This window comes from Diceros bicornis, chromosome 5 (assembly GCF_020826845.1).
Source record: "Diceros bicornis minor isolate mBicDic1 chromosome 5, mDicBic1.mat.cur, whole genome shotgun sequence".
Lineage (NCBI taxonomy): Eukaryota > Metazoa > Chordata > Mammalia > Perissodactyla > Rhinocerotidae > Diceros > Diceros bicornis.
Window position 1 is genome coordinate 72,626,606 of NC_080744.1, and position 18,177 is coordinate 72,644,782.

The 18,177-nt window shown below is 50.3% G+C and overlaps 1 protein-coding gene across 1 annotated transcript in view; it reads left to right on the forward strand.

Moving 5' to 3' along the window:
• The first annotated feature begins 549 nt into the window (after positions 1 to 549).
• Positions 550 to 18,177, forward strand: part of CYFIP1 (cytoplasmic FMR1 interacting protein 1) — an 85,893-nt gene continuing 68,265 nt past the window's right edge. The window contains 4 exon segments of the mRNA XM_058542224.1: positions 550 to 648; positions 16,187 to 16,309; positions 16,383 to 16,472; positions 18,019 to 18,096. Of these exon segments, the coding sequence (XP_058398207.1) occupies positions 16,193 to 16,309; positions 16,383 to 16,472; positions 18,019 to 18,096 (285 nt within the window). The 5' untranslated portion in view covers positions 550 to 648; positions 16,187 to 16,192.

Genomic DNA, 18,177 nt, shown 5'->3' on the forward strand with positions numbered 1-18,177 from the left:
GGAAGGAACTTAAGAGTTTTAAGTAGGTAGGAGTGGCTGCCAGACCCTCTGCCAGCCCTCGGGGCCCCTCGTGTCTGCAGGCAGAGCCACTAGCTGCGGCCTTCTCCCTGCAGGGACAAGGGGGTGGCTGCACACTCTAGCTCAGCCTGAAACATGAAAAATCTCATGTGTACGTATATTAAACTGCCCTTTGTGGGCAATTGCAAAATGTACAAAGGCACAGAAAATGGTGTTGTCAACTCTCAACGGTGATCTTGGTTCATCTGTCACCCCCTGCCCACTCTGCACTGTTGGGGAGCAAATCCCAGATGCAGCGTTTCATCTCATTCATAAATGCTTCAGTACTTCTCTCCAAGAGACAGGAGTTCTTTTTTTTTTTGTGAGGAAGATTAGCCCTGAGCTAACATCCAATGCCAATCCTTCTCTCTCTCTCTTTTTTTTTTTTTGCTGAGGAAGATTGGCCCTGGGTTAACATCCGTGCCCATCTTCCTCTGCTTTATATGGGATGCCGCCACAGCATGGCTTGGCAAGCGGTACGTCGGTGCATGCCTGGGATCCGAACCTGCGAACCCCGGGCCGCCAAAGTGGAGCGTGTGAACTTAACCGCTGCGCCACCGGCCTGGTCCTGTAGGAGTTCTTTTTAACAACGTAAGTGGTGTTGGAGTTTTCTGCTTTTTTCTGCGCCACAAGTAGAAATGGTTTTGCATTTTTAAGATCTCTCACTATTTTTTATAAGCTGATTTCTTTTAGATCCTAAATATTGGGGAAATGTAAAATTATTAAGTAAGTGAAGCTATAAATTTGGAGTATGTGGATTTTTAAACAAAGCCAGCACTTTGCAGTGGTCTGAAGCATTCTGATGATATACTGACGTGATCCCCCCTGGGGCTGACTTGCCTGGGAGAGCCTCTCTGACAGCCCGGCCTGAGGACCCAGCTCTCCACGGGGTTTGTTGGAAGCTTACTTCCAGCAGTGAGGATCTGAGCACAACCTTCCTCTGGACAGACACAGGGATTTCTTTTTTTTTTTTTTTTTTAAATTTTATTTATTTATTTTTTCCCCCAAAGCCCCAGCAGATAGTTGTCTGTCATAGCTGCACATCCTTCTAGTTGCCGCATGTGGGACGCGGCCTCAGCATGGCCAGAGAGGCCGTGCGTTGGTGCGCGCCCGGGATCGAACCCGGGCCGCCAGCAGCGGAGCGCGCGCACTTAACCGCTAAGCCACGGGGCCGGCCCGAGACACAGGGATTTCTAAGGCAGGTGCTCTGGTTGGAAAGATGCTTTTCACTCTGAAGTGGATGCAGGTGTAAAACCTGCCAAGGGTCACAGTAATGAGGAGCCACCGAAACACCTGCATTCAAGGACTGATGACAGCTCTGCTTTGAACATTTCTAATTCCTTTTCTTTTATGTTCACAAAAAGTTTTCAGAGGGATATTCCATTTTTACTCTTTTTAAATTATTTCAAACTTACAAAACATTGCAAAAATAAAAATAGTAGAAAGAACGCATACAGACAAAACCCTTTTCCATTGATTTGAGGCCCTTTACCCCTAAACACCTCAGTGTGTATTTCCTAAGAATCAGGGTATTCTTTTGTATACCTACAGGACAGTTATCAACTCTGACCCTGATAGGAAAAGTTCACTGACCCCTGACCTAGAGAGTTCATTGCACGCATGTTTTAATGTGCAAGAATTTTCCTCACAGTTCACAGTAGCAAGGACCCTGTGAACAGCCTCGGGAGACTGGGCGCATAGTCCGTTTGTTCAGTGAAATAGTATGCACCCGTCAAAACAGTGCTTCAGGGGGCCAGCCCAGTGGTGTAGTGGTTAAGTTCACACACTCCACTTTGGTGGCCCGGGGTTTGCAGGTTTGGATCAGGGGTGCGGGCCTACGCACCACTCATCAAGCCATGCTGTGGTGGCATCCCATGTATAAAATAGAGGAAGATTGACACAGATGTTAGCTCAGGGACAATCTTCCTCACCAAAAAAACCCAAAAAACAAAAAAACCCCAGCGCTTCGGAGCAACATGTAACAGTGTGGATGCATGTTAGTGATATAACAGCAATGGAAAAAGTAAGTCAGACGATTATATGTAGCATAATATCCCCTTTACAAAGACTAAATTTTAAAAGTGCCTTTTAAGAATATGTAGAGATGAGATGCAACTTGTACTAAAGAAAGCAAGGGGTCGATGGGGATCACAGGCAGGACCCCAGCTTTCGTTGTAGATAGCGGTTCACCTGTCTTTATGGCATTATTAAACATAACTAAGTTGAGAGCAGTTCATCTGAGGTCCAATAAAAGAATTCCTACCGTCAGTTTATTGAACTTTTTATGGGTCTCTATATTACTTTTAAGTTAATTCTTTGAGATTACCTGTCGGCTCAAATCTGTTTCTCAGATGGGCAGTTGTTTGACTTCTGAGAGTGGGTCAGCAGTTTGCTGAGATGAGGCTGGGGATTAAACTGCTTCGTTCCCTGGGCCGGGCTAGCAGAGTTCTTCTTACTTGGTAAATTTAGAAGTGAAAGAGGAAATTCCAAAGGGAAAGGCTGAAAAGATTAATCTGGTAAAAACTTAAAACTCAAGTTTCAAAGAAAAAAGTCAGTGACATAGAAAGGCAAGTAGTCTGACCTGGGAAAAATTTTTGCTGCCACTTTCACACACTTTTAATGTCTTTAATGTCAGTAGTATAGTGAGCGCCTGTGAGTGATGATGAGGAAACTACTACCGAGGTTTCAAAGGACGAAGTAACAGGGGAACAGACCAAGCTGGCAAGACACAAAAGAAGAAAAACGAGTTACTGTATAGAAATGTGTTCAACCTTAGTAAGATAAAATGAATGCAAATTTTAAAACATTTAGATGTAGTTCCATTTATTAAATTGTAAAAATGAAAGTGATCTCTGGATGCTGTGGGAGGCTCCGTGCTGAAATCCACCTGCAGCTTTTGGTTTTTTTTGAGGTATAATTGACGGATAGCATTATATTGCTTTCAGGTGTACAGCATAATGATTCGTATTTGTATATATTGCAAAATGATCCCCACAATGAGTCTACTTAACATCCGTCACCTTACATAGTTAAGAAATTTTTTTTCCTGTGATGAGAACGTTTAAGATCTCCTCTCTTGGCAGCCTTCAAATATACAATACGGTATTATTAACTATAGTCACCATGCTCTATGTTACATCCCATGACTTATTTTCTTTGTAACTGGAAGTTTGTACCTTTTGATCCCCTTCACCTGTTTTGTCCACCTCCCATGCCTACCTCTGGCAGCCACCAATTGGTTCTCTGTATCTATGAGCTCGTTTTTTGTTCTTTTTTTTTTTTGGATTCCACATATAAGTGAGATCATACAGTATTTGTCTTTCTCTGTCTGACTTATTTCACGTAGCGTAATGCCCTCAAGGTCCGTCCATGTTGTTGCAAATGGCAGGATTTCCTTCTTTTTTATGGCTGAATAATATTTGTGTGTGTGTACAGTTCTTTATCCATTCATCCATCGATGGTTGTTTCTATGTCTTGACTATTATAAATAATGCTGCAGTGAACATGAGGTGCAGACATCTTTTCTTTTTTTTTATAATTTTATTTATTTATGTATTTTCCCCCAAAGCCCCAGTAGATAGTTGTATGTTATAGCTGCACATCCTTCTAGTTGCTGTATGTGGGACGCGGCCTCAGCATGGCCAGAGAAGCGGTGCGTCGGTGCGTGCTTGGGATCCGAACCTGGGCGACCAGCAGCGGAGCACGCGCACTTAACCGCTAAGCCACGGGCCGGCCCAGACATCTTTTCAAGTTGGTAATTGCGTTTCCTTCTAATAAAGACCCGGAGGTGGGGTTGCTGGATCATCACCTGCAGCTTTAAAGACAGTTGTGTGATTTAAGAATCCCCTCCTGGGATGCGTTGCAGGGAAAGTCATCTGAAAATACATACTGAACTTTTCTGCCCAGAGATGGAAACTTAGACTTTTCCGTAGAAGAGAAAAATTTGTTAACTTAAGTGGTGTAACACGAAAGGAAGGCTCGGGAGGACTGCTGGGTCCGAGTCCTTGGTGTACATTGGTGAGGCCATGAAAGTGAGCATGAGGCTGCCGTCCAGCATGGAGGGGTCTTGGTGACGGAGCTTGAGTGGGAAGGTCTAGGTCCACATCTGTGCGAACTGAGCTTGGGACAGGCTGGAAGGGCAGGGTGCGCCTGGTGCGCTCCTGGGGGTCGAGGGCCGGTGTGTTACCTTCTTCAGGTGTTCTGGACTGTGCAGGCATTTCTGTGATGGTGGAGAAGATATGTAGGAGCTCAGTAAAGGAGCTGCTCTCTGCTTTTGTGCCATCGAGACTAAGAGCCAGAGGACAGCTTTGCTGGCCTGGGCAGATTTCCCGTAGTTCTGGAGAGGACCAGAGGCAGCCGGCTGTAAGAAGCAGGATTCTGGTTCCCTGAGAAGCTAGCTCTCCTCGTCTAAGCTCCCTCCCCACTTTTCGAGTTGGTGCCTCTGTGGGAAAGCCTCCCACCTGACCCGGGACCTAGGGGGCCGCCTGCTCCGTGGGAACCAGGGCGTCACAGGGCACAGAGGAAGACAAGAAGGCTGATGTGGACACTTTCAGCATGAGTGGCTTAAACAGTGATATCATTGGTAGAAATTGGGGAGTGGGGTGTAGGTAAGGTGGTGACCAAAGCCACAGACTTGACCTCAGGCTGGATGCCGTGAGGAGCTCAGAGGACACCAAGTAGAGTCTGGCTCTGGGCCACATGCTGGTCTGGAGGGCCTCCAGGGGTGAGCCTGGAATGAGAGGAGGTTTGGCTGCTCTGGGCTGCTCCCGAACCATTGTGGGGCTTTCTAGAACCCTGGTGGGCGCCCAGCCATACTCAAACATCTAGATGGAGATGGGGCAGACGAGGGCCCTTGCTGGGTCAGGGAGTGGACAAGGAGAGAAGAAAGGGCACGCACAGGTGGTGTGGGGGGCCTGGTGAAGGCTGACCCGGGGGTGTCTGTGTGCCCTTTTGTCATCGTCCCACAGCTTTCCCTGCCCTGGGAGAAGACCTGAGGAGGCTGGCGTGGTACACACAGGGAGGGCCCAGGAGAGGCAGGCCCCGGGGACTTGATCCTCGCGGGACCTGTTCCTCAGCCCCTGCAGGATCCAGCCTGTGGGAGCTCATCACATGATAAGGGGGGTGAGGCAGGCTTTTTCTTGCTAAAGCAGCAGGGATTAGAGAACGCTGAGAAGGCCCAGCCTGAATGATGAGCAGTGGTGTTACTTCACCAAGTGTCTAAGACGGCGCCGCCCTGATGTGATGCTTGGCCTCCTGGACGTGGCAGTCACTGTGTTGTTCTTTCTGTCCAGGCAGGACTGCTCAAGCAAGGGCGGCTGCCCCACTGAGCTGGGGTCTCGGGGACAGCGTGGGCCAATGGGGGGAGCTGTGCTGCTCCAGGGGAGAACAGAGGGCCCTCCACACTCGGTTCTCTGCTGTGAAGTGAAGAGGGTCATCGTCCCTGGTGCAGGGCGGGTCTCGAGGTTTGTTGGTGGGCCTGTGTGGCGGGTGTCAGCCATGTGCGTGGCTCAGTCTCCCAGGGCCTGAAGCTGTCACTGTGTCACTGTGGATGGGGAGCCCCTTAGTCTAGTCAGGAGGTTGGTAGCGCCCTCTGTATGGTGTGACCACCCCCTGAACTCCAGAGACTGCTGCAGTCGGGTCTGTTCTACCAGAAAGAATACACTCAGCTAGACATACTCTTATCTTCCCTTCGTGTTTCTTAGACGTGCACTGGATTCTGTGTGAAAGTTGAAGGACCACTACAATCACAAAGACACCTTCAGTAATTAGTAGACCATGCTGTCTCTCTGGATGCCAGACCATGGAGGCAAACAACCACCCCACCCAAGGGAATCCTGCCCAATCTGAGCATCCATCACATGGCAGTGAATCAGGTTCTGTGGCACTAACCTGTGTGCTTGGTGTTCAGCTGTAGGGCCCATGTCGAGCGTTTCGATTTTCCCTAGGGACCCGCTTGGAGTGGTGGGAGCGGGAGAGCAGGGCTCAGTGGTGCGAGGCTGGGCCTGGGCATGGGGGAGCCGAGGGAGAGTGGCTGCAGGCTGCGAGCAGGGCCCTTGACTTCACCTCAGGAGTGAGAGTTTACCCTCCAGAATCCTGGACACATTTCCGCCTTTTATTGATTGATTTATTTTAACCTCAGAGTAGTTTTTTCATACAAATCTCAGGAGGCATCCCAGGATATAAAATTGGTAAAGGCAAGGCTGCTCTCCCTTGCCATCACCGAGCGCCCTGGGGTTCCACAGAACATGTTTTGAAAACCACAGCTGTAGGTAGAGGGAGCCAGTGCAAATGTAAGGAGAGTGACAGATCAGAGTCCTGCTTTGCACAGTTAAAAGGAGTTAAAAAGGAGAGTGGCAGGCGTGAGTGCAGCTTTGGAGTGCTCCAGGTTGGCGAGGGGCCGGTCAGGTGGAGTGGGGCAGCAGCAGGAAGCCTGGGGAGGAGGCATTTGGGAGGCAGAGAGACCACTCAGTCTTGGGAAGACCCTGTTGCAGGGGCAGCCTGACCCCAGCGCCAGAGACTGCAGACTGAGGAGGAGGGGCTAGAGAGCAGTGTCCCGGAGGGAGGGGCCTAGAGACTCAAGATTCCCCGGCAAGCGCCCTCTCAGACTTCACTTTATTGTCATGATTTTCAAGCGAGCTTGACTTTTGTCTCTCTGTTGATGCAGCAGTTCTTTTGAGGTAACTGCAAAAGAGACCAGTACTGCTTTTGAGAATGGAATTTGAACTTTCTGTGCATTAAAACAATTGAATTTCCTCAGTAGTGAAGCTGGGCTGGAAGATGATGTTTGGTTTCCATTATGAACTTCTTCCTAGCAATCACAGCAGCTCCCCTCTCACCCTGCCCCCTGTAATCTGGGGAAACAAGCTGGAGTCCCTGTTGGTTGGTGATACACGGTTTTAAAGCATGGGAGAAAAAAAGGCGCAGTTCAATAAAGTGTATGTCTCTTCCTCAGATGATTTATTTTACATGTGAACAGATTGCACAAAAATATCAAATGTTTTTACTCTTCTGGGAAATACCATTATTTGCATATAGAAGAGGAAGAAAATCAGCATACGTCTTGCACACGCTAGCAGAAACCTTCTGTAGTTTGTCCTTGTTTCGTTATGCTGCAGAGTTTGACAAGCGAAATACTTTCAAGTTGTAAAATAAAAAATAAGAAGTTTGGAAATGCGGGGAAGACTGTCTTCCCCTTCCCCTCTCCTTGCCCTCCCCCCACAACTAACTTATAGCGGGGCATTGACATTTGGCACTCACAGCACCCTCACTGTGGGGGCCGCAGGCAGGAGGCCTGCATGGGCATCAGAGCCGTCAGTTCTGCATTTTCCCGCCTGTGCTTTCACTATGTTTGCAACCTTGGTGTCCAGCTGCCCTGGAAGTTTCTATTTTAAACAAAGATTACAGTGCCATGCAGAGCTTCCCCTTGCTGGCTCTTGGGTGGGATGTACCCTCTCTTTGCTTGTGTCTGACACTGGGCCACGCTCCTTGCAGATGCCCCTGGAGGGAGGCTCTGGGCCTTGGTTTGTGCTGGACTCCATGGCGCTGCCTCCTGCTGTCCCTGCCCTGTCTGTTTGGGCGTGCTCATGAGTCCCTGCCTCTGGGTTGGCGTCCCCGCCCCTCAGCCCTTCCTCGGGCATCCAGGAGCTGGCCGCTGCTGCAGACATCGCTGCCTGCCCTCCAGGGCCTCGGGGTCAAATTTAGTCCTGTTTGTGAGCTGAGTTAGCTGCCACCCCAACTTACTCGCACTCCCTCTCCCCCCAGTCTGGTTCCCGGCCCCTGGAAGGCTAATATTTATTAATAGGCATGTACCTACCATAACAGTCTTAATTTCATTTCTGTTTTCATGGATAGTAATTTATCTAATTGAGACCTTGTCTTGATAAAAGTTATAGATTCTGTGAAACTATATGCTGAATTCCTTTGGGGTATTTGAGACCTATTAGATTTATTTATTTATTTATTTATTTTTAAACAGTTTTATTTATTTATTTATTTTTTGTGAGGAAGATCAGTCCTGAGCTAACATCCATGCTAATCCTCCTCTTTTTGCTGAGGAAGACCAGCTCTGAGCTAACATCTATTGCCAATCCTTCTCCTTTTTTTTCCCCCAAAGCCCCAGTAGATAGTTGTATGTTGTAGTTGCACATCCTTCTAGTTGCTGTATGTGGGACGTGGCCTCAGCATGGCCGAAGAAGCGGTGCGTCGGTGCACGCCCGGGATCCGAACCTGGGCCGCCAGTAGCGGAGCGCCCGCACTTAACCGCTAAGCCACGGGGCCGGCCCGAGACCTATTAGATTTAAATGTTTGATTTGTGAAGATTTACATTTAGAGGCTACTTTTGGAAACAGAAGTAACTAGAACAACAATTTGCTTACTGTCTCTGTCTCTCTTAGTGTTTTTAACCCAGCCATCTAAATGATCGCCCTCCCCAAGCTGATGTCCATCCATCCCTGGGTTTGGCCTTTATTGGTATCTCTTTCCTCCTGCTCTTCATTTTTTGTTTTTTTTGTTTTTGTAAGGAAGATCAGCCCTGTGCTGACATCTGCCAATCCTCCTCTTTTTGCTGAGGAAGACTGGCTCTGGGCTAGCATCTGTGCCCATATTCCTCTACTTTATATGGGACGCTCCACAGCATGGCCTGACAAGCCGTGCGTTGGTGTGTGCCCGGGATCTGAACTGGCGAACCCTGGGCCGCCGCAGCAGAGCGCGCACACTTAACCGCTTGCACCACTGGGCCGGCCCCTTGCTCTTCGTTTTTAGCCATATACACTGGTAGCTGAATGTCCTTCTTCCAAATACATGCAGATTATTTAACCAAGAAGTGTTTCAGATGTTTTTTGTTTCCAGAACAGTACTAAGGGGATGGTGATAGAAACGAAATCCATCTCTATGGGGATAGAAGTTTGTCCTCTAATCTGGTAAAACACAAGGCCCTGCTCCATGGCCTGTGTCATGCACCAGGCCGGCCCCATCGGGCAGTGCAGACTGAGGTTGTCCGGGTCCGGAGGAGGCCTCGTGTGTGGGTGGCAGCTCCATGACACCACTCCTCGGGCCCTGCCCTTGCCCCAGGGTGCCGTCGGGAGTCTGAACCGGGCCAGGCCCTTGAGGCATGGATGCCTCGACGTTGTGCTCTCAGGGGAGCTTGGCAAGGCAGTCTGGACTTTGGGCCTCTGAGGCCCCCCTACTCACCAGCACCTAGACCCCTGTCCTTGCGCCTCACCTGCGATGCCCATCTCCGAAGGCACCTGTCTCATCTTGCTCCCTTGTTCTGTCTTGTCTCTGCAGTGGGTATTCTGGTGGGGAGCCTGTGTTCTCCCAGGGTTCCTGGCTTATTGGAGACACTCACACTCACTCAGTCTCACACACACTTAGTCACACTCACACATACTCACACTTTTTTTCTCTTTCCCTTTTAATCTCTTGGCACCATCCATCCTACCAGGTTGAAAATCAGTCTCACTGCTTTAATTTGTTTGCAGCCTAAGTGTTCTTTTTTCTTTTCTAAGACTGTTGAGTTGTATAAGGATCCATTGTCTGTTACTGTCTTTGAAGTGAACTGCCAGCAAACAGAGGAGGCTTCCCTTTCTTCCCTCTCGCCCACCCTCATGCTCCCCAGAAACAGGGAAAACAATCAAATCATATTTATTTTTTTAAAAAAAGTTGTATTAGTCACTGTTTTTTGTTTCGAGGCATGTGGTGACTGTTACATTTTACAGAAATCACGTTACCTTTTCCCTGAGGTGCTCACCATGGCCCTGTTCCCTGTCCTCATGCTGCCCGCCTGCCCTGGGCGGCTCTGTCTGGGTCTCTGCCTCTTGCTGCCTCTCTCCTGCCCCTCAGACCTAGGCCAGCTTCCTAATACCTGCACTCAGCCTTGTGAAAGTTGCTTTATTGACCTTTCTGTCTGCGTCTGGCCTCGACCTGAGTGGACGCAGTGCCCGGCGCTGGGGTCAGTGGCTCTGTCCCCGCTGTGGCCGTGAGGCCTCTGAGCCTCTCTCTGTTCATCTGTCAGAGTGTGAGGACCCTACCTTGCGGGCAGCCTGGAGGATGCCTTGTTGAGATGTCAGGGTGAATCCAAGGCTGAAGGGCAGACATTGCCATGTGAGGGAGGAAGGAGGTGAGCAGCCGTGGGGCCTCGAGCACACGGGGTGGACACTGCTCTTCCAATAGGCAGCTGTGAGGCACTCCAGTCCAGTGCTGGGAACCCCGGCCTCCAGCCTACGTGAGTCCCCTGACCCCCACCTGGGGTCCCCTGATCCAACTTGCAGTCCCCTGATGCCCACCTGTGGTGGCCGCCTGAGGTGCGTGGGTCACCATCCTTGGGCCCCAGCTGCGGTCGCTCACAGACTCCGAGTCCAGGTAAGGGATGAAAGGAAGGGATGCCCCTGGCTTGCTCGCTCGGGAGCTGCACCGGCAGCATTGTCCAGGCTGCCGGCCCTGTGAAGAGTGGGATTTGTGCATTCCTGTGTGGTGGTCCACGTCACAGCGGGAAAGGGGAGCCTCTGTGTTTAGAGGCCCTTTACAGAGACCCGCCAGCAGGATTTTGAAGACCCCACCCTGCAGAGGGCTGAGTCTGGGTTCTGGGTGCAAGACAGGTGTGTCTGTTCCGGGCTGAGTCAGAAGAGCCTTCTGGGCCCTGGGAGCAGCTCACCCGAGGGCTAGGGGTGAGGGGCGTGGGGGGAGGACTCACTGGGCTGAGAGTGTGAGTGTGTCACAGCACAGCCAGCTCCCCTCCTCTCCAGCACCCACTTATGGGCATGTGGTCCATGGTCCAGGGCTCTGGAGGGACCCCTGCTGAGCACTCAGCACAGCGCCCGCCCTGGACACAGGCCGAGTGGAGGAGGAACAAGCAGGGTAAGTGTGGCACACCTCAGACCACAGGCTGGCTCTCACCCACTGCTGGTGAAAATGTGAGTCGCTGCCCAGAGCACAGGGGCCCCCTGAACCAAGGGGCTCCTCACGGTTGACTCAGGGACACTCGGACAGTCATTGGAAGAGCAGCAAAGTACGTTCAGTGTGTCCTTCTTCGAAATCTTTATTTTAAAAACTCTTAAATTTATAAAATAAATTAGTTGATGGTTTGTGAATACAGCAGTCTTGTAACTTGACAAGCTGTAGGACTTGGAAACAACCTTGAGAGTTGGGGACTGCCGCCGATAGAAATTCAGTCGGGCAAGAGAGGCCTGGCTTCGCACTGTTGGATGAGGTAACCGTAACCGAGGAGAGCGCATTGTTTGCGGTGGGTTCAGCCCGAGACCAGAAGTGCTGATGGCAGCAGCTTTCCCTGCCAGCCTTTGTTTTGCCTCCAGCAGTCTGCTTTTTCTGGGTTGAGCAGGTATTGTTTCGTGATTAGAAAATCCTCAGCACATGGTGGCTTTTAGCAGCCAGTCAGCGCAAGGGCGCAGGGACCCTCTCTGGGCCATTCTGCTCCCCTTGTTCTTGGCTCTGTGTTAGTCAGCTCAGGCTGCCGGAACAAATACTGCAGACCAGATGGCTTAAGCAACAGCAGTGTGTTTTCTCACAGTTCTGGAGGCTGGAAGTCTGAGATCAAGGTGTCAGCAGGGTTGGCTCCCTGCAGGGCCTCTCTCCTTGGCTTGCAGATGGCCGCCTTCTCACTCTGTCCCCATATGACCTTCCCTGGCATCCGTGGTCATGTGCTGCCCTGCTGTGACCAGGCCCCAAGTGGTGTACATCTCTTGTACATGTGGGTGTGAGCGGAAGCAGTGGAGACAGAAATGGGATTGAGTTGTTAAACTGTAAACTCCCACCCCACAGCACCGGCAGGTTTGAGCACCGTTCCAATGTGTCATTTTAATTATGCTGTTGGACGTTTGAATTGTGGAAGTTGGTTATGAAGTCTCGTCAGCCCTCCAGGTAGAGTCGAGGCTCTGTCCCAGGGGTGGTGCAGTGACCAGACAGACAAAGTGCCCCTGTCCTGGGAATTCAGGCTCCATGGGGGGCGGGCAGCAGTGTAGGCAGTGAGTAAGGAGGGGGACAAGAGGCCACGCGGGGGCTTCACACTGGAAGGAAAGCACCCTGGGCCTGAGGGGGCAAGGCAGGAAGGGGCTGGCAAGTTCCCAGGGCCTGGGGTGCTAGAGTGGGCGAAGTGAGCGTGGGCTTCATTCCCAGGGCAGCGGGACGCCGGTGGTGAGCGCAGGGTTTGCTGGCGCAGTTAGAGATGGAGGAAAGGAAATGAATTTAGAGGAAATCTTGGAGGTGGAATTGTGAGGTGGCAAAGGACGAGTCAGGACAGAGACTTTGGAGACTTGGACTCAGAGCTGACTATCCCGTTTCCTTAATGGGGTCGAGGCGGAGGCCGTGCAGGTGCGCATTTGAGGGCGATGCACAGGATGGAGAGACGTAGAAGCACCTGTGAGGCCCCGACGAGCAGGCCTGGGATTGTGTGCGGGTGTGTCCAAACAAGTGTGCATTTACTTGCGTGGCTCTACACGGCAGGATGTTTGCTGGGGGGTGTTTATAACCCTAAAAAACATGGAATATGGAAATTTGACCAACAGGGAAGAACAGCAGTGGGCAACAACAGGGTCTTGGCCAGTAGTCCACACGGAGCTGAAAAGATGCTGCAAAAGAATGTTTAACCATGTGAACATTTTTATGGAAGTTGGAAGAAAAAGAGGCTTATAAAACAGCTCGTATCATATTATCTTGTTTCTGTGGGGATGGGAGGATTATGGATAGTTTTTCTTTTTCCTTTTCTATATTTTCTGATTTATATACAATAAATATTGCTATTTTTGTTGCTCCCAATTTTTTTTATTGTGGTAAAATATACATAACATAAAATTTACCATTTTAACCATTTTTAGGTGTACACTTCAGTGGCATTGAGTGCATCCACATTGTTGTGCAACCATCACCACCATCCATCTCTAGACCTCTTCCCATCTTCCCAGACTGGAACTCTGTACCCATTAGACACTAACTCTCCATTCCCGCTGCCCCCAGCCCCTGGCAACCACCATTCTATTTTGTCTCTATGAATTTGACTACCCCAGGTACCTCATAGAAGTGGAATCATACAGTATTTGTCCTATCTGGCTTATCTCACTCAGCATGATGGCCTCAAGGTTCATCCATCTCGTAGCAGTGTCAGAATTTCCTTCCTTTTTAAGGCTGAATAATATTTCATGGTGTGTATAGACCACATAAATAGTGCTATTTTTATACAAATAAAAATAGCTTTAAACACTGATTTGAAATACATTGAGCATTTGATGTTTTTCGGATGTGACTTAAGTGTTTCACTGAACCTTTCTGCAACCCTCCTGCTCTGCTTCTTGCTCACTGTGGATGTCTTGGCCTCTCTTGCAGAGGCTGGGGAGCAGGGAGGGTCTTGTGGACGCTGGGCGGGAGGCTGCAGTGACTGGTCACGTGGGCCATGTGGCTGTCCCAGGATGGTTGGCCCAGCCCGTTTTCTCATTGACCAATGAGGGCCGGGACACAGAGGGACTGCACGGGCCCCCAGGCCTCTCCTGGCACAGCCTGGGCTCTGGCCATGGAAAGCACCAAAATTGGCTCTCAGGGCTGGATCCCCAGGAGGCACGTTGCCTGGCGGCCTGGCCCCTCAGGGACTGTCAGCTTTGAGGTGCCCTGTGTGGACAGCACTGAGGCTCCCACTGGCTCTGCAAGGCAGTGGCCAGAGCAAAGACCAGCGTCTGTGACTCAGTGCTCTGCTGTCCTGGGCTCCCCCTTTCTTGAGCGTGTGGAACAGGAAGTTGTGATGACCGAAGGAAGTTGATGAGGGAAGGGAAAAGGCCGTCTTCCTTGTTTTGAAAAATACCAGATATTTTGAAAAATATCTGCTACGTTTTAAATTTATAGCTGGAAACGTGCAGAACAGATCTGCTGTTGTCGGGAGGCGTGTTCTGTAAAATGCATGTGCGGTCATTTTGGTCCTATGGTGTTCAGTTCCGCTGTGCTCTGGCCAGTCTCCTGTCGGTGACTGAGAGAGTTGTTGCCGTCTCCTGCTGTGCGTGTGGATTTCCTCCTTTCATCCTGGCGGTGTTTGCGTGCTGTAGTTGAAGCCTCTCCTGGTAGATGCGTCCTCACTGAGCATTGTTCTGTCTCCTCGTGAAGGACCTCTGTCATCATGCGGTGGCCTCCTTAGCCCTGGCTCTGGCATCTGCCACTCACAGCCACTCCAGCTTCCTTCTGACTGGTGCTTGTATGCTTTCTCTCGTCCCCGTTTAGTTTCAGCTGGCCCATGTCGTTATATTTGAAGTGAGTTTCTTGTAGCTGGAGTATAGTTGCGTCAGGATTTTTTTATCCTTTCTGACAATCTCTGTCTTTTAATTAGTGTATTTAGACTATTTATGGTCAGTGTAATTATTGATATGTTTGGATTTAACCTACCATTTTATTATTTGATTCTTGTTAGATCCCCCTCCTTTTTTTGTTTATAAACAATAGAAACAGCTAGACTATACAGTACAGTCTTATGGGACCACCATTGTAGTCCATTGCTGACCGAAATGTTGTTAGGCGGTGCATGACTGTGTAAATATATCTTTCTTTTTTTTTTGGCTGGATTTCAATTTTTTCTTTCCGTTTGCGAGTGTTATTGTTTGTTAGAGCATTTTTATAGTAATTGCTTTAAAGTCTGGTACATAATTGTAACATCTGTGATTTTTCAGCGTTGCTATCTGTTGTTCATCTTTTCCTATAGGAGTCATGACATTCCCGGTTCTTTGTGTGCTGAGTAGTTTGGATTGCAACTGGACATTTTGGATATTATGATGTAAGACTCTGGGTCTTGTTTAAATCCTAGGAGAATGCTGATTTTTTATTTTAGCAGTCAAACAACCTGGTTCGATTTTAGACTGCGGTTCCGACCTGCCTTGTGTGGGTTGTGATTCGGTGTCAGTTCCGTTCTCAGAGCCTCCGCAGTGCCATTTGGATCTGTCCCCTGTGTGCTGCCTGTGCGCTCTGGGATCTGGCTGTGGGCTCGAGGGTTGGGTGTGAGAGGATCAGATACATGTACTTACAGCTTGGGGGTGGGCCCGACATTCATGAGCAACTTCGTGGGCTTGCTCCTCTGAGCTTCTTCCTCTCCACACTGCCCCTGGGGCTTTCCAGTGCCGTGGGGTTCCCTTTTTGGTTCTCCAGCCCGGTGCTGGGCTTTGGTAACCTGCCCCGCTGCGCACTTCCACACCCGTGCCTTGTCTGGGGCCTGGTTCTGGGAGGAGCGATTGGGAGCTTCTTCCATTCAGTGCTCTCATCCAGCCTGCCTGCTACTCTTTTCGGAACACACATGGCTGCCCCGTGTGTCTTGTCTGAGCTTAGGGCTGCCCCACACGTCCTGTCTGGGGTCAGAGCAGCCCCTCATGTCTTGTCCAGGGTCAGAGCTGCTTGGTGTGTCTTATCTAGGACTAGAGCTACTCCCTGTGCCCCATCCAGGGTTGGAGCAGCATTCAGCGGGAGGCAGGCTGGAGTATGTCCACTCCTCTCCCCCAGAGCCGGCACAGATATGTATTTAGATGAGGTCTGCCTCCGTTTCTATGCTTCTGTTCACCAGCCTCGGAGTTCTGCTTTCAGTCCTCTGCTGACAGCCCCCTCCGTGTTTCACTTGGCCCCTGCCCTCACCTCAGTAGTCCCTGCAGGCTGCCCCTGTACTCCTGGAGGCGGGGCTCTGGCCATTTCCATCTCCATCCCTAGCACGTCACCCTGCTTGGAGGTACCGCCTAGGAAGCATCTGCGTCTAGGGAACCACACGTGGAGGTTGTGCTGGCCTCCTTGGGGTAGATGTGGTGTTAGAGGGGACGTTCCCTCCTCTAGCCCAGTGAGGGGCTTGTCAGACCCTCCCAGAGAGCCCTCTAGGGACCATGGCCCCAAGGTGGGAAGGGTGGCAGGAAGTGACTGCATATGTGGTGGCCCATGTGCCCTGCACCATGACACTCCTGGAGGCCAGGAGAGGCGACATCGTGACTCCTCTGCCAGTGAGCCCTGGGGGAGACACTAGACCCCGGGGACTGACTGTGACCACCTCAGCCATCCTTGGTGCCCTCAGGAGAGGGGTCAGGCCAGTGGGCGCCTGATTTCCCCACCCCAGAAGGGTTGTCAGGTGCCCCTGCCCTTCCTCACACACAGGTGGCTTTGTGTTTTGTTCTAGGCCAGGATGGCGGCCCAGGTGACACTGGAGGACGCGCTGTCCAACGTGGACCTCCTGGAAGAGCTGCCTCTGCCTGACCAGCAGCCCTGCATTGAGCCTCCCCCCTCCTCACTGCTCTACCAGGTGTGTGCCGGGCACCGTGGGTACGCCACCCGCCACGCTGACCTCCGCGTGATTATTGTTCTCTTCCTTTCAGCCAAATTTCAACACTAACTTTGAAGACAGAAATGCATTTGTCACTGGCATTGCAAGATACATTGAACAGGCGACCGTCCATTCTAGCATGGTAATTCTGTCCACACGTCTTTGTTTTCCTTGGAATGGCACCTCTGAATGGCAAATGTACATGTTTTGGCTATTATCCTGACAGGATATGGAGTGAGGAAAACGAGAGGAAAGGGAATGAAATGCCTTATGCTTTTAAAAAACCCTTTGTTTTTCTTATTATAAAAACAATACATACTCTCTCTGAAAATTTAACAAGTGTGGCCCAGACAGAACTTTTGTCAGCGTTCTGAGGGAATCCATTATCTTTCCTACTTATATACCTGTACTCGTCATGCCAGGTACACACCCACATGTGATTTAGACTGCATAAGTCACTTGCAGTATTACTATAATTGTGTATTTTAATGATTTCAGGAACGTTTTTACATGTCGTGAAAATGTACTAAAGTAATTAATGGCTTCCTGGTACATTTTGTAAATGACCGCAACTTAACTACTTTTGCCTATTTACTTAGTTTCTCTTTTTTTCTTATAATAAAAAATGCTGTGGTAAGCATCTTTCTAAATACATCATTATTCCCTTTGGCTGGATGTATAGAAGTGAAGTTACTGGGTCAAAGGATGTGAACAGTATAAGGCATCTTAAAAGCATTATCAAACTGTAGTTGACATTTTCAAGAACATCTATGCACTTTTTACTGTTTTTCCAAAGGAAACAATGTGGAAGAAGAGTAGACACTAAAGCAGTTTTAAAATGACAGCAGGGGCCGGCCCGGTGGCGTAGCGGTTAAGTTTGTGCGTTCCGCTTCGGCGGCCGGGGGTCACCAGTTCAGATCCTGGGCGCGGACCTACTCACTGCTCATCAAGCCATGCTGAGGTGGCGTCCCATATAGAAGAGCTACAACTATGTTATACAACTATGTACTGGGGCTTTGGGCAGAAAAAAGAAAAAAAAAAAAGAGGAAGATGGGCAACAGGTGTTAGCGCAAGGCCGATCTTCCTCAAAAAAAAGAAACCAAAAAAAAAACAAGGAACAATAAAATGACAGCAGTCCTCTTCCCAAGGATACTCTGGGTTTAAGTGCTGCAGAAACACTTCTAGCTTTTCCTCCCCGCGCTGGGGACGGCAGAGCTGCTTCAATCTTCCTTGTGAGCTGGGAGGCTCTCTGTGGCCTGATGGAGAGGCTGTGAGGACCCCGTGCACATTCGCACTGCCCTGGGCCCTCCCCCGTGTCCCCAGCTTCAGATCTGCATTGCCAGCGGGTTGTTTAGGGTTGAGTGGAGCTGCAGTGTAGTAGCTGTGGGGGATGCCCTGTGCTGGCCCGGTGCAGAGGTGCGTGCATGTCATTGACACCCCTCTCCAGGCTGCAGAAACCACAGAGGTGTTGTGGGCAGTCACTGTGGCCACACCACCGCACTGCCGTGTCGCCAGCTTCTTAGCAGTTCTCTTGGCACGCATGTCAGACATGGCACGCATGTCTGTGCTTGTCTGTCCCTCAAAGGGAGAGTCAGGATAGTTGATGCCTCTAGCTTTTAATGATTTGGCGTCTCCTTTTTTATGATTGTTCCCCTGCGTGCCTTTGATTTGCCCTGTGTTGCCTGCAGAATGAGATGCTGGAGGAAGGCCAAGAGTATGCTGTCATGCTGTACACCTGGAGGAGCTGCTCTCGGGCCATCCCACAGGTGCCCCCAACCTCACCGGCCACGCCCAACTCCTGCCTGCCCCGCCCTCCCCACCCAGCCCCTCCCTCATCCCACTGGCCA